The sequence below is a fragment of the Nomascus leucogenys genome, chromosome 14, assembly GCF_006542625.1.
Source record: "Nomascus leucogenys isolate Asia chromosome 14, Asia_NLE_v1, whole genome shotgun sequence".
NCBI classification, from domain to species: Eukaryota; Metazoa; Chordata; class Mammalia; order Primates; family Hylobatidae; genus Nomascus; species Nomascus leucogenys.
The window spans coordinates 57,896,219-57,915,555 of NC_044394.1; the positions used below are offsets into that span (position 1 = coordinate 57,896,219).

At 36.6% G+C, this 19,337-nt stretch overlaps 1 protein-coding gene across 1 annotated transcript in view; it reads left to right on the forward strand.

The window, feature by feature from the left end:
• Nucleotides 1-19,337, forward strand: part of ALMS1 (ALMS1 centrosome and basal body associated protein) — a 215,658-nt gene that overhangs the window by 80,342 nt on the left and 115,979 nt on the right. The window contains exon 10 of the mRNA XM_003268797.2: nt 9,791-11,655. Coding sequence (XP_003268845.2) covers nt 9,791-11,655 — 1,865 coding nt within the window. The remainder of the gene's footprint in view (nt 1-9,790; nt 11,656-19,337) is intronic.

Below are 19,337 nucleotides of genomic sequence, written 5' to 3' on the forward strand. Positions count from 1 at the left end.
AATATTTGTCTTTTTGTGACCGGCTTATTTCACTTAGCCTCATGTGGTTCATCCATGTTGTAGCATGTTAGAATTTTATAAAGTGAGTCTATTGTAGACAGTATATGGTTGGATCATTCTGCCAATCTCTTTTGATTGGATAATTTATTTACTTTTAAAGTAATTAACAATAAGGAGGAACCTGTTTCTGTCCTTTTTCTATTTATTTTCTACATCAAGGTACAAATTTTATGTTCAGATACAATTCCAAACCACGGTGAGGATTTATCTTAACTGTCCTCTACCCCACAGAAATGCAGAGGCCAACAAATCACATTCGTAGGCTCCTAAAGGAAACTCTCTTAGATTACTTGTTGTCAAAAACGATTGAGATCATTTTGGCCCCTTCCATGCTATGAGAACGAGATCCACACTGTACCCAATGATTTACTGACTTCTCTCAGCAGAATACTCTCTTCTCCTTCTCTCTTCTGTTTGGTAATAGAAGAAGAGAAGTTTGGCCAGGCGCGATGGCTCACGCCTGTAATCCCAGCACTTTGGGAGGCCGAGGCGGGCGGATCACGAGGTCAGGAGATCGAGACCATCCTGGCTAACACGGTGAAACCCCGTCTCTACTAAAAATACAAAAAATTAGCCGGGCGAGGTGGCGGGTGCCTGTAGTCCCAGCTACTCGGGAGGCTGAGGCAGGAGAATGGTGTGAACCTGGGAGGCGGAGCCTGCAGTGAGCTGAGATTGCACCACTGCACTCCAACTTGGGCGACAGCGAGACTCTGTCTCAAAAAAAAAAAAAAAAAAAAAAAAAAAAAAAAAAAAAAAAGAAGAGAAGTTTGAAGTCAATACTTTATATCATTTAGTATATGGACCAGTAACTCAACAAGTTTAGAAAAAAAACCATGAAATAAACTTTACTTGTACTCTAAAATAAACCAAACCAAACTACGAAAGTAGTAAGAAGGAAATTATAAAATAAAATCTATCAGTTAATGAACTAGAAAACAGAAAAATGATAGAATTGAGCATTAAAATCTAGATTTGGACCTTGGAAAAATTCCAAATCAAAAGACAAGCTCTGACTAGCTAGAAGATGAGAAGGAAAAACATACAATGTTATAAATGAAAAGGAGCATGCCAGATATACCACTTAGAAAATTTGAAAGAATAAGAGAATATAATGTATAACTCTTGTTAGGTATAAAATTTTCATGAAATGACTGATTTTCTTAGATAATGTAATTAAACAGAAGCGTGTAATAGATTAAACATGATGAGAGAGAAAAACTTTATTGATCAAACATTTAGCTTCCAAGAAAAGTACCTGACCTACCTCAATATTAGGTAACATTATGAAGTATTTCCTGGGTGTGATAATGACATTGTGGTTATATGATAGGTGAATTATTTAGGGTTGAAGTGTCAAATCACAGTGTCTTTGTGGAGGGATAAAGCTTTGTGGAGGGATAGGGGAAAATGTTCGACAATTGTTGAATCTAAATAGAAGGAATTCACATGTTTATTTTAACATTCTATCAACTTTTTGGTATATTCTTAACAAAAAGAAAAAAACAATGCCTGACTTAGATGTTTATATGGGTGACTGAAGCTATTAAGTAATGGATAACTCCTGTGCTGTATAAACAGTTCTAATACACTAATAAAAACTTCCTAATTTACTTGAGGACATTAACAAAAACCTCAGAAGACATACCTGAAATTGTGAATCTTTCACATCAGTGTGATGTCTCCACTTTTATTTCTGATTTTATTTATTTGAGTCTTCTAGTTTTTTCTTAGTCTAGCTAAATGTTAACATTGTTTTTACCTTTTCAAAAACTAACAATTTAGTTGATTTCTTCCTGTTTTTCTATTTTTTATTTCTGCTCTAATTTTTATTCTTTCCTTCTTTCTGCTAACTTTGGGCTTAGTTTTGTTCTTTTTTTCTAGTTCCTTGAGGTGTAAAGTTGAATTGCTTATTTGAGATCTTTCTTCCTTTAAAAATAGGCAATTATCATTAGAAACTTCCCCCTTAGTCCTGATTTTGCTTCATCCTGTAAGTTTTCATTTGTTGTGTTTTTGTCTTTTTTTAAATTTTCCTTGATTTCATCTTTGATCCACTGGTTGTTTTAACAGTGTGTTGTTAATTCCCACATAATTGTGATTTTCCCAGTTTTCCTTCTGTTACTGATTTCTAATTTTAGTCTCTTGTGCTTGGGAAAAAAAGCTTGGTATCATTTCAGTCTTCTTAAATTTGTTCAGACTTGTTTTATGACTTAATATGTGATCTATCCTGGAGAATGTTCTGTGTGCAGTTGAGAAGACTGTTTTCTGCAGCTGTTAGGTGGAATATTCAGTATATGTGTGTTCTATTCATTATTGAAAATGGGGTACTGACATCTTCTGTTGTATTGCTATTTTTCCCTTCAGTTCTGTCAGTGTTTGCTTTATATATTTAGGTACTCTAATGTTGGGTGTATATATGTTTATACTTGTGATATCTTCCTAATGAATTGACTCTTTTATCATATGACCTTCTTTGTCTCTTGGGATGGTTTTTTATTTAAAGTCTATATCGTCTGATAGTATGGCCACACTTGTGCTCTTTTGGTTGCTATCTGCATGGAATATATTTTCCTATTCCTTCACTTTTAGCCTGTGTGTCCTTAAATCTAAAGTGAGTCTCTTGTAGATAGTATATAGTTAGATCTTATTTTTAAAATTCATTCAGCCACTATATGTCTTTTGATTAGGGAGTTTACTCCATTTACATTAAAGTAGTTATTGATAGAGAAAGACTTACTAGTTCCATTTTGTAATTATTTTCTTTCTTGTAGTTTTTTTGTCCCTTTTCTCCTCTCTTGCTGTCTTCCTTTGTGATTTGTTGATTTTGCTTTGATCCTTCCTTTTTTTATTTTTTCTTTTGTGTATCTTCTGTAGGTATTTTCTTTGTGGTTACCAAAGTCTTAACAGAAAACAACTTATAGCTACAGCAAAAACAATTTAAAAAATAGACAAACAGGACTGCATCAAATTAAAAAGCTTTTGCACAGCAAAGAACAGTTAAGAGAATGAACTGGTAATCTATGGAATAGGAGAAAATACTTGCAAACCATGTATCTAATGAGGGGTTAATATCCAAAGTATATAAGGAACACCTGCAACTCAACAGCAAAAAAAAAAAAAAATCCCCCAAACAAAAAACAAATAACCTGGTTAAAACATGGGTAAAGGACTTGAATGAACATTTCTTAAAACATACAAATGTGTAAGGTGCTGTATATGAAAAGATATTCAACATCGCTAATCATCGGGAAAATGCAAATCAAAACCACAGTGACTTAACACTTCATATCTGTTAGGATGGCTGATATCAAAACAAAACAAACGGTAACAAGTGTTGGAGAGGATATGGAGAAATTAGAACCCTGTACACTGTAGATGGGCATGTAAAATGGTGTAGCTGCTGTGGAAAATAGTATGGAGATTCCTTAAAAAATAAGAATAGAATTACCATATGATCCCACTTCTGGGTACATATCCAAAGGAAATGAAATCGGAATCTTGAGGAGATCCCATGTTCACAATAGCATTAATCACAGTAGCCAAGATATATAAACAAGATGTATAAACATCGATAGATGAATGGATAAAGAAAATGTGGTATATACATACAATGGAATATTATTTTGTCTTAAGGAAGTCCTGCTGTATGTGACAACATGGATGACCCTGTAAGACATTACACTATGTGAAAGAATCCAGTCACAGAAAGACAAATACTGAATGATTTCACTTATATGAAATATCTAAAAATAGTCAAATTTAGAAAACAGAGTAGAATGGTGATTGCCAAGGACTGGGAGGAAGGGGAAATTGGGAACTGATGTTACATAGGTATCACAGGGAAAGCAGATAATTTAATATTAGGAAATTTATAAACAAGTTTTTACATTAGTAGATCTAATGGAGAAATCATAATTATTTCATTAACCTCCAAAAAGTATTCGGGAATAAAAATAAAATCTATAATTAAAAATATTTCTTTAGAGTAGAATATTTCTTTATAGTAGAATAATACCTCAAATATGATAAAGAATGTGTATTTGAAATTTGCAATCAGCAAATCAAAGTCAAATACTTTTGTTATGCATATAAGACATTTGTGAGAAAAGTCATATAATATGGTGGAGTAGGGAACTCTAGGGCTCTTACAAAAACACCTAATAAGCTTCCAGAAACTATCAGAATTAGTTTTCATAGAACTCCGGAATTTAGTTAACATTAAAAACCAGGAAAAGTAGGGAGCTGTAGTGCTGCAGAAAGAGAACACTATGGCACCTTAAATTGCTCACCTACCATTCCTTGTGCCTAGATTAACAATGACTTTGAAGACAGCAGCTTACACTCATGGTGCAGGCTGTTAGCACCAGAAGGATTAGTACAGATCTTGCTCTCAAAAAATTGTGATCGCTTTAACCTGTCTGAAGTATCTGAAGGACCAGTATAGAGCTTCCTTTTGTTTTACACAACTCAGAGCTTTCCTGGGACTGGGGTGGCTTGTCTGCCATCATGTGTCAAAAGTATTTAAAAGCCAGAGTATCAGCTGTAGAAGCCTGAGTCTGGGGATGAAAATTAGGACAATGAATAGGTAGACAAAAAGCCAGGAAGGAACAGCTGAAAAGGAGACGGGGTGGTATAAGGACTTTTAAATGCATTTGTGTATGCTGAGAAATTGAGAATGCTATGCACATGCCTAGGATTGGACAACTCCTCAGAGAAGGCTTGAGAAGACCCTAAGCTTTCACCACTAGCTGACCTTCAGGCTCTGCCTAAGTAGGATGTGAAGGCTAAGATATAGTTGTAAACAGCCTGGCCTAGGTTTGATGGAATGCCCCAACACAGAGCAAAAAAGACTGGGAGTGTTTTTTTTCTTTCCTATTACCTTTTTTCTTTCTTTGGCTGCAGGTGTTTAAGGAAACTGTCAAAATAGTAGTTGACCCTGAAGCTAAGTGAGCACAGACTTCAGTTCCATGCACAACAAAGAATGTAAGCTTTATGAAATAGTCACTAAACAACACTTACAACAAGCAGTAACAGCAAACTCCAGGGAAGGGGGAGAATCCAGTATCCAGAGTTGTCACTTTATAATATTCAATATGTCCAGTTTTCAACAAATTATAAGGCATGCAAAGAAATAAAAAAGTGTGACTCATTCAGAGGAAAAAAGAAATTAATGAAACTATCCCTGAGGAAGCCCACCTTAAATGTACTCAATGAGCTGAACAAAACCATCAGCAAAGAACTAAAGGAAACCAAGGAAAGGATTTCCCACCAAAAAGAAATATCGACAAAGAGAAATTATAAAAAGGAAACAAATAGAAATTCTGCAGCTGAAAAGTACAGTAACAAAAATTCTTTAGAGGGATTCAATAGCTGAATTGAGTTGTCTGAACAAAATCAGTGAACTTGAAGAAAGGTCAGTTGATTTATTCATTCGAGGAGCAGAAAGAGAAAAGAATAAAGAAAATGAACAGGGCTATGGGACATCCCCAAGCATACCAACATATGCATTAGGGGATTCTTAGTGGGAAGAGAGAGAGAAAGGGGCAGAAATAACATTTGAAGAAATAATGGTTGAAAACTTCCCTAATTGGATGAAAAATGAATTTCAAATGGGTTAAACTCAGAGAGACCCACACCATGACACATTATAGTCAAGTTGTTAAATATTTAGCATAGGTGTTGGTTCTATTAGTAGAAATATACTTTCCCTAATGAAGTCAGCTTTAACAGATTTTTTTTTAATCTGGTTTTGAAGTCATAAAATACAAAACTATGAGCTTCTTACAAAGTTATTCCTGCCATAAATACTGTAGTAATTTATATATTAAAAAAATTGAGACAACTATTTTTTTAAACAAGTGTTTCCAAAAGCTTATTGATTTTTAAGTAAGTTTTATATCACATGGTAATACATTTCTTTTATATGTAGAAAGTAGATTTTTACTTTTTAGTGCTTGTTGACTCTGTGTGTGTGTGTGTGTGTGTGTGTGTGTGTCTGTGTATTGGTTTACATGATGGTGAAGAACTACTTATTTCTTTTTTGGTTTGTTATATGAAGTCTATGACATTGTTTGTTTGTTTGTGACAAGGTCTTGCTCCGTCACCCAGGCTGGAGTGTAGTGGCTGGATCATAGCTCACTGCAACGTCCGCCTCCCGAGCTCAAGCTGTCCTTCCACCTCAGTCTCTCAAAGTGCTGGTATTACAGGCTTGAGCCATTGCACCTGGCTGATGTGTCATTAAGCTGGATGATGAGAGAATAATATAACCTGATAAAACTCATGTAGATCTATTGAGAAGAGATAATTTTAATTGTAAAATAGTCTCTGGAAATTAGTAAAAGACATATTTTAGCTAACCAGTAATTTCATAACATCTTTATCTCAGTATAGTTTACTGTAATACATAAGGTTTGCCCATTTAAAGTGTATAGTTTATTTATAGAATTTTACAACAGCATAATTTCAGAACTTTGTTGTCATTCGCCCCTCTCCCCCAATTCCCTAGCCCCAGGCAAACACCAGTCCACTTTCCCAATTCTTTTTTGCCAATTCTGGACATTTTATATAAACAGAATTGTAATATATGATCTTTTGTGACTGCCTTCTTTTACTTAGCATAATGTTTTCAAGAGTCATTCATGTTGTAATGTGAATCAGTACTTCATCCCTTTTTATTGCCAAATTATATTTCATTGTATAGATATTTTGTTTACTCATTAGTTGGTAGACATTTTGATTTTCCACTCTGGCCATTGTGAATAGTGCTGCTATGAACATAGTAAGTGTTTATGTGTTAGGGTGGGTGTTTCATTTCTCTGGGGTATATACCTAACAGAATTACTGAGACATATAGTAACTCCATGTTTAACATGTTGAAGAACTTCTAAACTTTTTTCTGAAGTAGCTGCACTATTTACATTCCCATGAGCAGTATATGAGGGTTTCAATTTCTCCATATCCTTTCCAACATTTGTCTTTTTCTGTCTTTTTGATTATAGCCTGGTTGGGTGTTAAGGGGTATTTATTGTGTTTTTTACCTAGTTCTAACAACTAATGGTGTTGAACATCTTTTTATGTGCTTGTTGGTCATTTATCTTTTCTGATGAAATACCTATTCAAATTCTTTACCCATTTATAAATTTATCACTTTACAAATTTGTTGAATTGCAAGCATTCTTTTTATATTCTGGATATTAGACCTTTAACAGATTTATGGATTTACCAATATTTTCTCCCATTCTGTAGACTTTTTTACTTTCTTGATGGTGACCTTTGATACACAAAAGTTTTAAATTCTGATGAACTCTAACTTATCAGACTTTTATTCTTTGCACTTTTGGTGACATATCTAAGAAATCAGTACATAACCCAGGGTCACAAAGATTTAGCGTTTTCTTCTGAGAGATTTAGTTTTAGTTTTTATATTTAGATCTGTGGTTCTATTTGAGGCAATTAAAATTATTTTTTTAATTTTAATAAAATAAATGAAATTTATCATCTTAACCATTGTTAAGTATATGGTTCAGTGGTGTTAAGTACGTTCATATTGTTGTTTAACCAATCTCTGTAGCTTTTTAAATCTTGTAATACTGAAACTCTATATTCATTAAACAACAACTCCGCATTTTCCCCTCCCCCTTAGGCCCTAGCAACCACCATTCTACTTTCTGTCTCTATGAATATGGCTACTCTAGGTACCTTATAGTAGCAGAATCACACAGTATATGTCTTTTTGCCACTGGTTTATTTCATTCAGTAGTATATTCTTAAAATTCACCTAGAATTTTAACCAGAAGAAGGTCAGAATTTCTTTCTTTTTTAAGATTATATTATTCCATTGTATGTGTATGCCATAAACAAAAGTTTATCCATTCATCTGTTGATAGACGCTTGAGTTGCTTCTGCCATTTGGCTATTGTGAATAGTGCTGCTGTGAACATGCTTGTTATAATTATGTTTTCAAGATCCTGCTTTCACTTCTTTTGGGTATAGACCCAGAAGTGGAATTCCTGGATCATATAATCATTCTGTTTTTAAGTTTTTGAGGAAGATCCATATTGTTTTCCATAAGGGCTACACTGCTACATTCCCACCAGCAGTGTTCGAGGGTACTAATTTCTCCACATCCTTGCCAATACTTGTTATTTTCTGTTTTTTTGTTTGTTTGTTTGTTTGTTTCCTTCTTAATAATGGCTATTCTAACAGGTCTGAAGTGATGTCTCATTGTGGTGGTGATTTTCATTTTCCTTATGATTAGTAATATTGAGCTTCTTTTCATTTTTGGTTGGCCAGTTGTATACCTTCTCTGGAGAAATGTCTATTATTTTTGCCTATCTTTGAATCAGGTTTTGTTGTTGTCGTTCTTGAGTTGTAAGTGTCCTTTATATGTTCTGGACTGGTGTGTCAGTGCTGTCCCAAGTGTGCACACACCTGGCTGGGTCATGACAGTGCCTGGGCTTGGCCTCAACTTTGCTCTGTAATTGGAGTGGGAACCAGGAGTAGGGAGAGGCCTGGCAGTGGGAGCAGGCACTTCTGAGCCTGCAGGGGCCAGGGGGAGTTCCCAGATCCGTGAGAGTGCAGTGGTGGGTCCACAGCTGTGACTGGGCAGCTGCAGCTGTGCCCAGGAGGGTAGGGTTCCCGCCCCTCCAACTCAGAAGGGAGTGGGGCTTCTGCCTGTTCCTGGCTCCCACCAGCTCGGTAGAGCGAGCAGCCCTAGCTGCTCCTTCCCCACTGCAGCTGGCATCATTGCAGCAGCCACTCCAGATGGGATGCCGCTGCCATCAAAAATATATCTATTCCATCACCTGGGGAGTTGCAGCATAATTTAAAATATTTTTATCTGAAATCAGATGTGGCTATATCATCAAATAGAATGCCAAGTTATAATGACTTTATAGGTAAAACACAGAAACCTCAAAGAAATGTTGTATTTATGGTAGCTTTGAGTACTGATGCTATGCGCCAGGAAACAAGGTCTTGGTTTTTTTTCCCCCCATTCTTAGGGGTAAAATATTAGGATGTAGGTCAGGCTTCTGTAATAGCCAAACATAGAGTGGCTCAAATAAGGTAGAATTTTATTTTTTCATGTAATTGTTCATGTTATTAACGGAAAGTGAGCTCTGTTCCTTGATGTCATCCAGGGACCCAAGCTGGCTGGACAACTAAGCTGTCTTACACATGACTTCCAAGGTTGTTCCATGCATTACCATTTTCAGAAGGCAAGAAAAATAGTGATGATAGTGGTGGTGATATTGGGGGATCATGCAGGTCAAGAAATTGATTTTAAGGACAGGAAGCAGAAGTTGTACTTGATGCCTTCATTCATATCCCATTGGCCTTAACCTAGTAATGTGGTTACAACTAGCTGCAGAAGAAACAGGAAATGTCTCCCACTTGGTGACTATGTGGCTAGCAAACATTTGAGTAAGGGATTTCTATTATTAAAAGAAAGATGAGAATACTTACTGGTGGACAGTAGTAATCTTTGCTGTTTACTTTAGTGGAAATTTTTTAGAAGAACTCTCTGAGTGGTCTTAATCATTGTGAGCCATTTTATTCTGTAGTTAACTGTCTTTTTTCTTGCTGTGCTCTTTGTCCTGTTATATTATAAAAGAATGACATGACCTTCATGGTCTAATCTTAGCGTGGGTATAAAACTGATTTGTATAAAACTGATTTGTATATAACTACTTGGACTACTTCAAATAAGAACCTGCTTGTTTATATCTTCTAGGGTTTACAGAGTCCACGGGGAATGGGATGCAAGCCAGAAGCTGTATGTAGTCACATTATTATTGAGAGCCATGAAAAAGGATGTTCCCGGACTCTAACTTCTGAACATCCACAACTAGATAGCCACCCTTGTGCTTTCAGATCTGCTGAACCCTCAGAAATGACCAGAGGATGGCAGAGCCCATCATCATGCAGAGCCAAGCACGTCAACCTTTCTGCATCCTTAGACCAGAACAACTCCCATTTCAAAGTTTGGAATTCCTTGCAGTTAAAAAGTCATTCTCCATTTCAAAACTTTATACCTGATGAATTCAAAATCAGCAAAGGTCTTCGAATGCCATTCCATGAAAAGATGGTCCCTTGGCTGTCAGAATTGGTAGAACCTGCTTTTGTGCCACCTAAAGAAGTGGATTTTCATTCTTCATCACAAATGTCATCCCCAGAACCCATGAAAAAGTTTTCTACCTCCATCACTGTTTCGTCTCACCGACATTCTAAATGCATTTCTAATTCCTCTGTTGTTAAGGTTGGTGTTACTGAAGGTAGCCAGTGTACTGGAGCATCTGTGGGGGTATTTAATTCTCATTTCACTGAAGAACAAAATCCTCCTAGAGATCTTAAACAGAAAACCTCTTCCCCTTCATCATTTAAAATGCATAGTAATTCACCAGATAAAGAAGTGACTATTTTAGCAGAAGGTAGAAGGCAAAGCAAAAAATTACCTGTTGATTTTGAGCATTCTTTTCAAGAAGAAAAACCCTTAGAAAGATCAGATTTTACAGGCAGTCATTCTGAGCCCAGTACCAATGCAAATTGTAGCAATTTCAAGGAAACTCAAATTTCTGATAACCATACCCTTATTAGCACGGGCAGACCAAGTTCCATCCTAGGAGTAGGCAGATCGAGTTCCAGACTAGGAGTAAAAGAGAAGAATGTAGCTGTAACTCCAGATCTTCCTTCTTGCATTTTTCTTGAACAACGAGAGCTCTTTGAACAAAGCAAAGCCCCACATGCAGATGACTGTGTGAGGAAACACCATTCTCCCTCTCCTCAACATCAGGATTATGTAGCTCCAGACCTTCCTTCTTGCATTTTTCTTGAACAACGAGAACTCTTTGAACAGTGCAAAGCCCTACATGTAGATCATCAAATGAGAGAAAATCATTCTCCCCTTCCTCAAGGTCAGGATTCTATAGCTTCAGACCTTTCTTCTCCCATTTCTCTTGAACAATGCCAAACCAAAGTGCCAGGTGTAGAAGACCAAATGAATAAACACCATTTTCCCCTTCCTCAAGGTCAGGATTGTGTAGTGGAAAAGAATAATCAACATAAGCCTAAATCACACATTTCTAATATAAATGTTGAAGCCAAGTTCAATACTGTGGTCTCCCAGTCAGCCCCAAATCACTGTACATTAGCAACATCTGCATCTACTCCTCCTTCAAATAAAAAAGCACTTTCTTGTGTTCGTATAACTCTTTGTCCCAAGACTTCTTCCAAGTTGGATAGTGGAACTTTAAATAACAGATTGCATTCATTGGATGCTGCTTCTAAAGCGAGGATGAAAAGTGAGTTTAATTTTGACTTACATACTGTATCTTCGAGATCACTGGAACCAACCTCCAAATTATTGACCAGTAAACCTGTAGCACAGGATCAAGAATCTTTAGGTTTTCTAGGACCTAAATCTTCACTGGATTTCCAAGTCGTACAGCCTTCTCTTCTAGACAGTAACACTATTACTCAGGACTTGAAAACCATACCTTCTCAGAATAGCCAGATAGTAACCTCAAGGCAAATACAAGTGAACATTTCAGATTTCGAAGGACATTCCAATCCAGAGGGGACCCCAGTATCTGCAGATCGGTGAGTCTCATTGTGATAACAAGCAAGCTGGATGGACTTTGTGATAAAGGGTTTCAAATACTTAAGTAGATATCAGTTCTTGGGGGAAAGGCAGTGTGATTTCTCTGAGTGGAGGTTGTGTCTGGCTAATTACTAGAAGTCTTTCAAAGAATAAATGTGTTAAGTAAGAGAGAACATATGACAGTAATGCGTTTATACTTTCAGAGGGCTTTTGGCAAGACTTGACATCAAGTGTTTTAAAAAATTGAATGACCTTGAAAAGAATCTTTGATCATCCAATGATACTGATTTACTGTGTTGGACATATGCTGAAGATCTCCTTTGGAGGTTGCACACACGTACACGGGTGCTTGGTCGCTCTCTCTCTTCCGCTCTCCCTCCCTCTCTCTCTTCTCCAGCTCTCTGGTTCCATTTTATGACTTCCCTCAAATATTTAGTATTTACAAAGAAAGTGGCTTTACAGTGGAAAATCCTGGCAGATACCAGTTTAGTCAAATGATGAAGATTAGCATCACCAGTAAAACATCTGTCAACATAATGTGCTCCCTGATATGATGCCCCACCTCATAGAGTATTGTAGGAAAGGAAACCCAATTCAGGGATAAGTCCGTTAGATTTATATTATTCAGCCCAATTTTAGTGCTTTGCCATTAATTCAGTTTTACTTTAATGAGCCTCTTACAATATGGTGAAGCAGAACTACCTGTATGTTTAGTATTTTAAGAGGCATCATACCACAGTGGAGAGCACTAGGCTTGGAAAGGAGGAAGAGAGAAATGTTTATTCATAATCTACATGTGGTAGTAGTCATGGCAATAAGGAACTTAGATATGCTATCTTAATTAGTTCTCATCATGATCCTATGAAGCAGGTGATGAGATCTCTATTTTCCTACTGGGAAACTGAGATGCTGACTGTTACTTGTGCCAAAAGATGTTGTTTGTAGGCAAGAGAAAGAGCATTCAAATGCATTCTGTTAATCAAAGTAAGGATTTGTTCCCCTACACAGTACTCTGTCCTAGAATTTGAACCCTAATTCCAACACTTCTAACCACGATCCTGGACAACTGACTTAATATCCTTGGCATTCATGTAGAAGGAAAGGGTTGGAATGCTGAAAAGTCCCTTCTAGCTCTAAAAGTTAGGGATTGAGATAATAGATTGGGGCAAAAAAACAAGGTCAATCTCTGATTTCAATGTTAAAAATAGTAGAGTGCTATAGAGATCAGTAATGATACCTTTAAAAATTTTTTTCTTTGAGACAGCGTCTCGCTCTGTTACCCAGGCCAGAGTACAGTGATGTGATCTTAGTTCACAGCAACCTCCACCCCCTGGGTTCCTCTCCCGCCTCAGCCACCTGAATAACTGGGACCACAGGTGTGTACCACCATGCCTGGCTAATTTTTGTATTTTTAGTAGAGACGAGGTTTTGCCATGTTGGCAAGGCTGGTCAGTATTGATACTTAAAAAAAAAAAAGTTTAGAAATTAAAACATTGACAATTTCATATACAATTTTTAAACTCTTCAAAGGTTAAATGCTAAGATATTGTTCTGAATACCTTAAAAATCAGATAAAGCTATGAATGAGAAGAAAATAATAATGATTATATATATGAACTAACAATAATGCCATTGGTTCAGGGTGTACATTTGTAGTGGATGCTTATACTTAGTGTAATAATCAGAAATAGATATTATTACCTCAGTTGTGGATTTAAAAAACCTGAGACTTAGAGAAAATATTTTGCCCAAGATCACATGGCCATTGAGCATTGGAGGTGGCATTTGAACCTAGGTTTATCGAACTCCACAGTCCATAAATAATTCAAACTACACACAGACACACACACACACACACACAGATGCATAAAACATATATATAAGTAAATATATATATAATACCTTATAAAATATTTATAAAGGGCTGGGTGCGGTGGCTCACACCTGTAATCCCAGCACTTTGGGAGGCCAAGGTGGGCGGATCACCTGAGGTTGAGAATTTGAGACCAGTGTGATCAACATGGAGAAACCCCATCTCTACTAAAAATACAAAATTAGCTGGGCATGGTGGTGCACACCTGTAATCCCAGCTACTCAGGAGGCTGAGGCAGGAGAATTGCTTGAACCTGGGAGGCACAGGCCGCAGTGAGCCAAGATTGCACCACTGCACTCCAGCCTGGCAACAAAGCGAGACTCCGCCTCAAAAAAAAAAATTATGAAGTATGTGTGTATAAAACATTTATAAAGTATATGTGTATAAAATATATTCAAACTTTTTCATTTTGAGATAATTTTAGACTTACAGAGGAGTTGCAGAAATAGCACAGAGAGTTTCTGTATTATCTATTGCTGTGTGTCATGTTACCCTGATATGTAGCAACTTAATAAACATCTGCAAATTTATGTAGGTCAGAAATCTAAATGTAGCTTATTTGGGTACTTCTGGCTTAGGTTGTCTCACAAGGTTGCAAACAAGGTATTGGCTGCAAAGTATGTGGTCTCATCACAGGGCTTGCCTGAGAGGATGTGCTTCCAGCCTCACTCACATGGCCATGGCTTTGGCCAGAGACACGGGCTTTTTGATTCTATAAGGCACTCATATAATATGACACCTAAGCTTCCCTTAGTGAGTCAGTGAGAGGGCAAGAGAGGGTGCCCAAAACAAAAGCCACAGTTTTTGTAACCTACCCTTGGATGTGTCATCCTGTCACCTCTGCCACATTCTTTTCAGTAGAAATGAGTCACTGTCTAAAGCTGTCACCCAAGGGTTGGGAATTCCACAAGGTCCTGAATACCAGGAGGTAGGTGTCATTGGGGGACATCTTAGAGGTTGTCCATGTAACCTTTACTGAAGCTTCCATTTATGTTAACATCTTACCATAACATCATAACCATAAAATATTTATCAAAATAAGAAATTATTATTGGTATAAAACTATATAGTCTAACATTGATTTCACCAGGTTTTTCCACAAATGAACCTTTTTTGTTTCAGATCCAACCCAGGATTCCATCTTGCATTTTAGTTGTCATGTCTTAGACTCCTCTAATCTATGACAGTTTCCCAGTCTTTTGTCTTTCATGACCTTGACGCTTTGAAGAGTGCTAATCAGTTATTTTGAAGAAGCTTCTTCAATTTAGCATTGTTTGATGGTTCAAGGTTAGATTAGGGTTATGCATTCTCAGTACATCACAACAGAGAGCACATTATGTTGATACACATTACTGGTGATGTTAACCTTGGTCACTTGGCTAAAGTGGTATCTGCTAGGATTCTCCACTGTAAAGTTACTGTTTTTCCTTTGGAGATACTAAACATTTGAGGGAGATTTTGTTAGACTATACAAGTAACCTGTTTCTGTTTAAACTTTGACTACTAATTTTAGCATTCATGAGTGGATCTTGGCTGTAGCAGTTATTACTCCGGTGTTTTAATTTTTTTATGTCTTTCATCTCTTCTACATTTGTTAATTGGAATTCTTTTGTAAGGAGAATTGTTCTTCCCTCATTTATTCCGCCCTAGGTTATTTATTTACATTACTGTAGGCTCATGAGTGTTTATTTCATTATTTGGATTATAATCCAATGCTACCATTACTATTTTGATGTTCAAGTTCTCTTTTTAGAGCACTTTTAGGTTGGCTCCTGTACCCTGCCCCAGAGCTGAAATCAACTGTTTCATTTAAAAACCCTCTTTTTTGTTGTTGTTGTTGTTGTTTTCTTTCTTTTTGAGGCGGAGTCTTGCTCTGTCACCCAGGCTGGAGTGCAGTGGTGTGATCTTGGCTCACTGCAACCTTCACCTCCTGGGTTCAAGCAATTCACCTGCCTCAACCTCCAGAGTAGCTGGGATTACAGGTCTGCACCACCAAGCCCAGCTAATTTTCGTATTTTTTAGTAGAGACAGGGTTTCACCATGTTGGCCAGGCTGGTCTTGAACTCCTGACCTCAGGTGATCTGCCCACCTCGGCCTCCCAAAATGCTGGGATTACAGACATGAGCCACCATGCCCAGCCAAAAAACCCTCTTATTTTTGAAGGGAGGAAGGAGTATAGTATTTAGAAAGCAAGATGTAAGTACCTGGCATGCTCATTGCTGGTGGGATGTTGCTGTGTCTAGCCTTTCTCAGTGAATAAAGCTAAGAAATATAGGTAGATTTGTAAATTTATGTGTATACTCATATCTGTATCTTTTAACGTGTGTGTGTTTTAAATCGTGTGTCCATATTGATACCTCTGACTCCAGTACAGATCCACAGAGTTGATTCTAGCCTTTCCCCTTTCATTATTTGTAACTTCTGTCTCTAATAGCGATAAAACTGCCTCTCATTTTCTGTAATATATTTACCCTAGTATATAAATAAAGTAGTTTCAGAATTCATAGCCCATACCCACATGGAAAACAAATTCTGCATCTAGAGTACAGTGTTAATCTGCAGTTTCGAATTTAAATCATTAAAATATCTAGACAAAAATGCTGTTTGCTAAAGTTTCTTAAGTCAGCATCTCCCTTCCGCATATTCTTCAGTATGAGTATGTGATTCATTTATAATATAGTTAGAGTCATTAGTCACATTCTGCATTCCATCTTTGCCTCATATCCTGGTTGACCTTTAAAAATTTACGTACTTATAAACTTCACTTTCTGTGCTTTACGATTCTATCCATTGCTACAGTTTCATGTGAGCAGTTCCATCAATCCCCAAATTCCCCCATGCCGTTCCTTTGGAGACAGTCTTTCCCCGATCCCTCACCCCTGGCAGTCCCTGGTCTGTTTTCTTCCCTGGAGTTTTGCCTTTCTAGAGTGTCACACAAATGGAATCATACAATACGTAACAGCCTTTTGGGTCTGATTTTTTTACTTTGCAAAATGCATTTGACTCATCCATCTTGTGTGGATCAGTAGTGCTTTTGTATTGCTTTATTAAAAGCAATAATATTTTATTGTAATTCAGTTCGTTTATCCATTCACTCACTGAAGGATATTTGAGTTGTTTCTAGTTTGGGACCATTAAAATTAGAACTGCTGTAAACATTTATATACAGGTTTTTGTTTCTCTACAGTAAATACTAAGGAAGAGGATTCCTGAGTTATATGGTATAGGTGTATATTTAACTTTGTAAGAATTATTCAGAGCTAAACTAATACTAGTTTTTCAGAGTGTCTGTATCATTTTGCATTCCTGCTAGCAGTGGGTGAGCATTCTAGTTACTCCACATCCTCACCAATGCATAAATTGTCAATATATTTTAGCCACTTTTATAGTTGTACAGTGGTATCTCAACATAGTTTTAATTTGCATGTCCTTCCTTAATGGCTAATTATTATGAACACCGTTTCAAGAGCTTATTTACCATCCTCTTTGGTGAAGTGCTTTTTAAATAGGGTTTTTGCTTTCTTATTGGTGAGTTTTGAGAGTTCTTAATACATTCTGGATACGAGTCTTTTCTGGATATGTTATTTGCAAATATCTCTTCACAGTATGCGACTTGTCTTCTTATCCTCTTAACAAAGTCTTTCAACGAACAAAGGTGATTCCTTTTGATCAAGTCCAATTAATTGATTTTTAAATGGATCATGTGATTGGGTTGGCAGTACTTTTCTTTCAGCACTTAAAAAATATGCTCCTTCCTTCTGGATTCCATGGTTTCTGACAAAAAATTCATAGTCATCTGAGTCATTGTTCTCTATGTAAGAACAATGTGTCATTTTTCTCTAATTATTTTAATTTTTTTCCAGCACATTGATTATGCTTCTAGATATGGGTTTCTTCTTTTTTTTAATTTTTAAATTTTCATTTCAATCGTTTTTGGGGTAAAGATTGTTTCGGTTACATGGATAAGTTCTTTAGTGGTGATTTCTGAGATTTTAGTGCACCCATCACCCGAGTAGTATGCACACCATACCCAATATGTAGTTTTTTTAAGCCTATAGGTTTACAGGCATACCTCAGATATATTGCAGGTTCAGTTCCAGACCACTGCAATAAAGCCAGTCACATGAATTTTTTGGTTTCCCAGTGCATGTACAAGTTATGTTTACACTATACTGTACTCTATTAAGTGTATAATAGCGTTATGTCTAAAAAAATGTACCTACCTTAATTTAAAAATTGTCATTGGTTGATGGGCACTTAGGTTTTTATGAGTTACTTCACTTAGAATAATGGCCTCCAGCTCCATCCAAGTTACTGCAAAAGACATTATTTCATTCCTTTTTATGGCTGAGTAGTATTCTGTGGTGTATATATACCACATTTTCTTTATCTACTCATTGGTTGATGGGCACTTAAGTTTTTATGTCTTTGCAATTGCAAATTGTGCTGCCGTACAAGTGTGTGTACGTGTCTTTTTAATGTAATGTCTTCTTTTTCTAGGTATAGATTTCTTTGGTACATCTTGTTCAGGGTTTGCTGAGTTTTTTTAAGCCTATAGGTTTACAGGCATACCTCAGATATATTGCAGGTTCAGTTCCAGACCACTGCAATAAAGCCGGTCACATGAATTTTTTGGTTTCCCAGTGCATATACAAGTTATGTTTACACTATACTGTACTCTATTATAAAGTGTGTAATAGCGTTATGTCTAAAAAAAGTACATACCTTAATTTAAAAATTCTTTATTGTTTAAAAATGCTAACAATTATTTGAACCTTCAGTGAGTTACTTTTTGCTTGTGGCAGTCTTACCTTGATGTTGGTGGCTGCTAACTGCTCTGGGTGGTGATTGCTAAAGATTGAGGTGGCTGTAGAAATTTCTTTTTTTTTCTTTTTAATTTTCGTTGGTACATAGTAGGTGTATATGTTTATGGGGTACATGAGATGTTTGATACAGGCATGCAGTGTGAAATAAGCACATTGTGAAGAATGGGGTATCCATCCCTTCAAGCATTTATCCACTGAGTTGCAAACAATCCAATTACACTCTCTAAGTTATTTTAAAATGTACAGTTATTATTGACTATAGTCACCTTTTTGTGTTATATACTAGGTCTTATTCATTCTTTCTATTTTTTGTGTGTGTGTGTGTGCCCATTAACCATCCCCATCTCTCCCCAAACCCCTCACCACCCTTCTCAGCCTCTGGTAACCATCCTTCTACTCTCTATGTCCATGAGTTGAATTGTTTGGATTTTTAGATCCCACAAATAAGTGAGAACATGCAGTGTTTGTCTTTTTATGCCTGGTTTATTCCATTTAATGTAATGATCTCTAGTTCCATCCATATTGTTGTAAATGACTGGATCTCATCGTTTTCTGTGTCTGAATAGTACTCCACTGTGTATATGTACCACATTTTCTTATCCATCTATTGATGGACACATAGGCTGCTTCCAAATCTTAGCTTACCACAAACAGTGCTGCAGCAAACATGGGATTGCATTGAATCTGTAGATTGCTTTTGAGTAACAAAATCAGTCTTCCATATACTGATTTCCTTTCTTTTGGATATATACTCAGCAGTGGGATTGCTGGATCATATTGTAGCTCAGTTTTTAGTTTTTTTTAAGGAACCTTCAAACTATTCTCCTTAGCGATTGCACTAATTTACATTCCAAGCAATAGTATACAAGGGTTCCCTTTTCTCCACATCTTCGCCAGCATTTGTTATTGCCTGTCTTTTCAATATAAGCCATTTTAACTGGGGTGAGATGATATCTCATTGTAGTTTTTAGTTTTAGTGTTT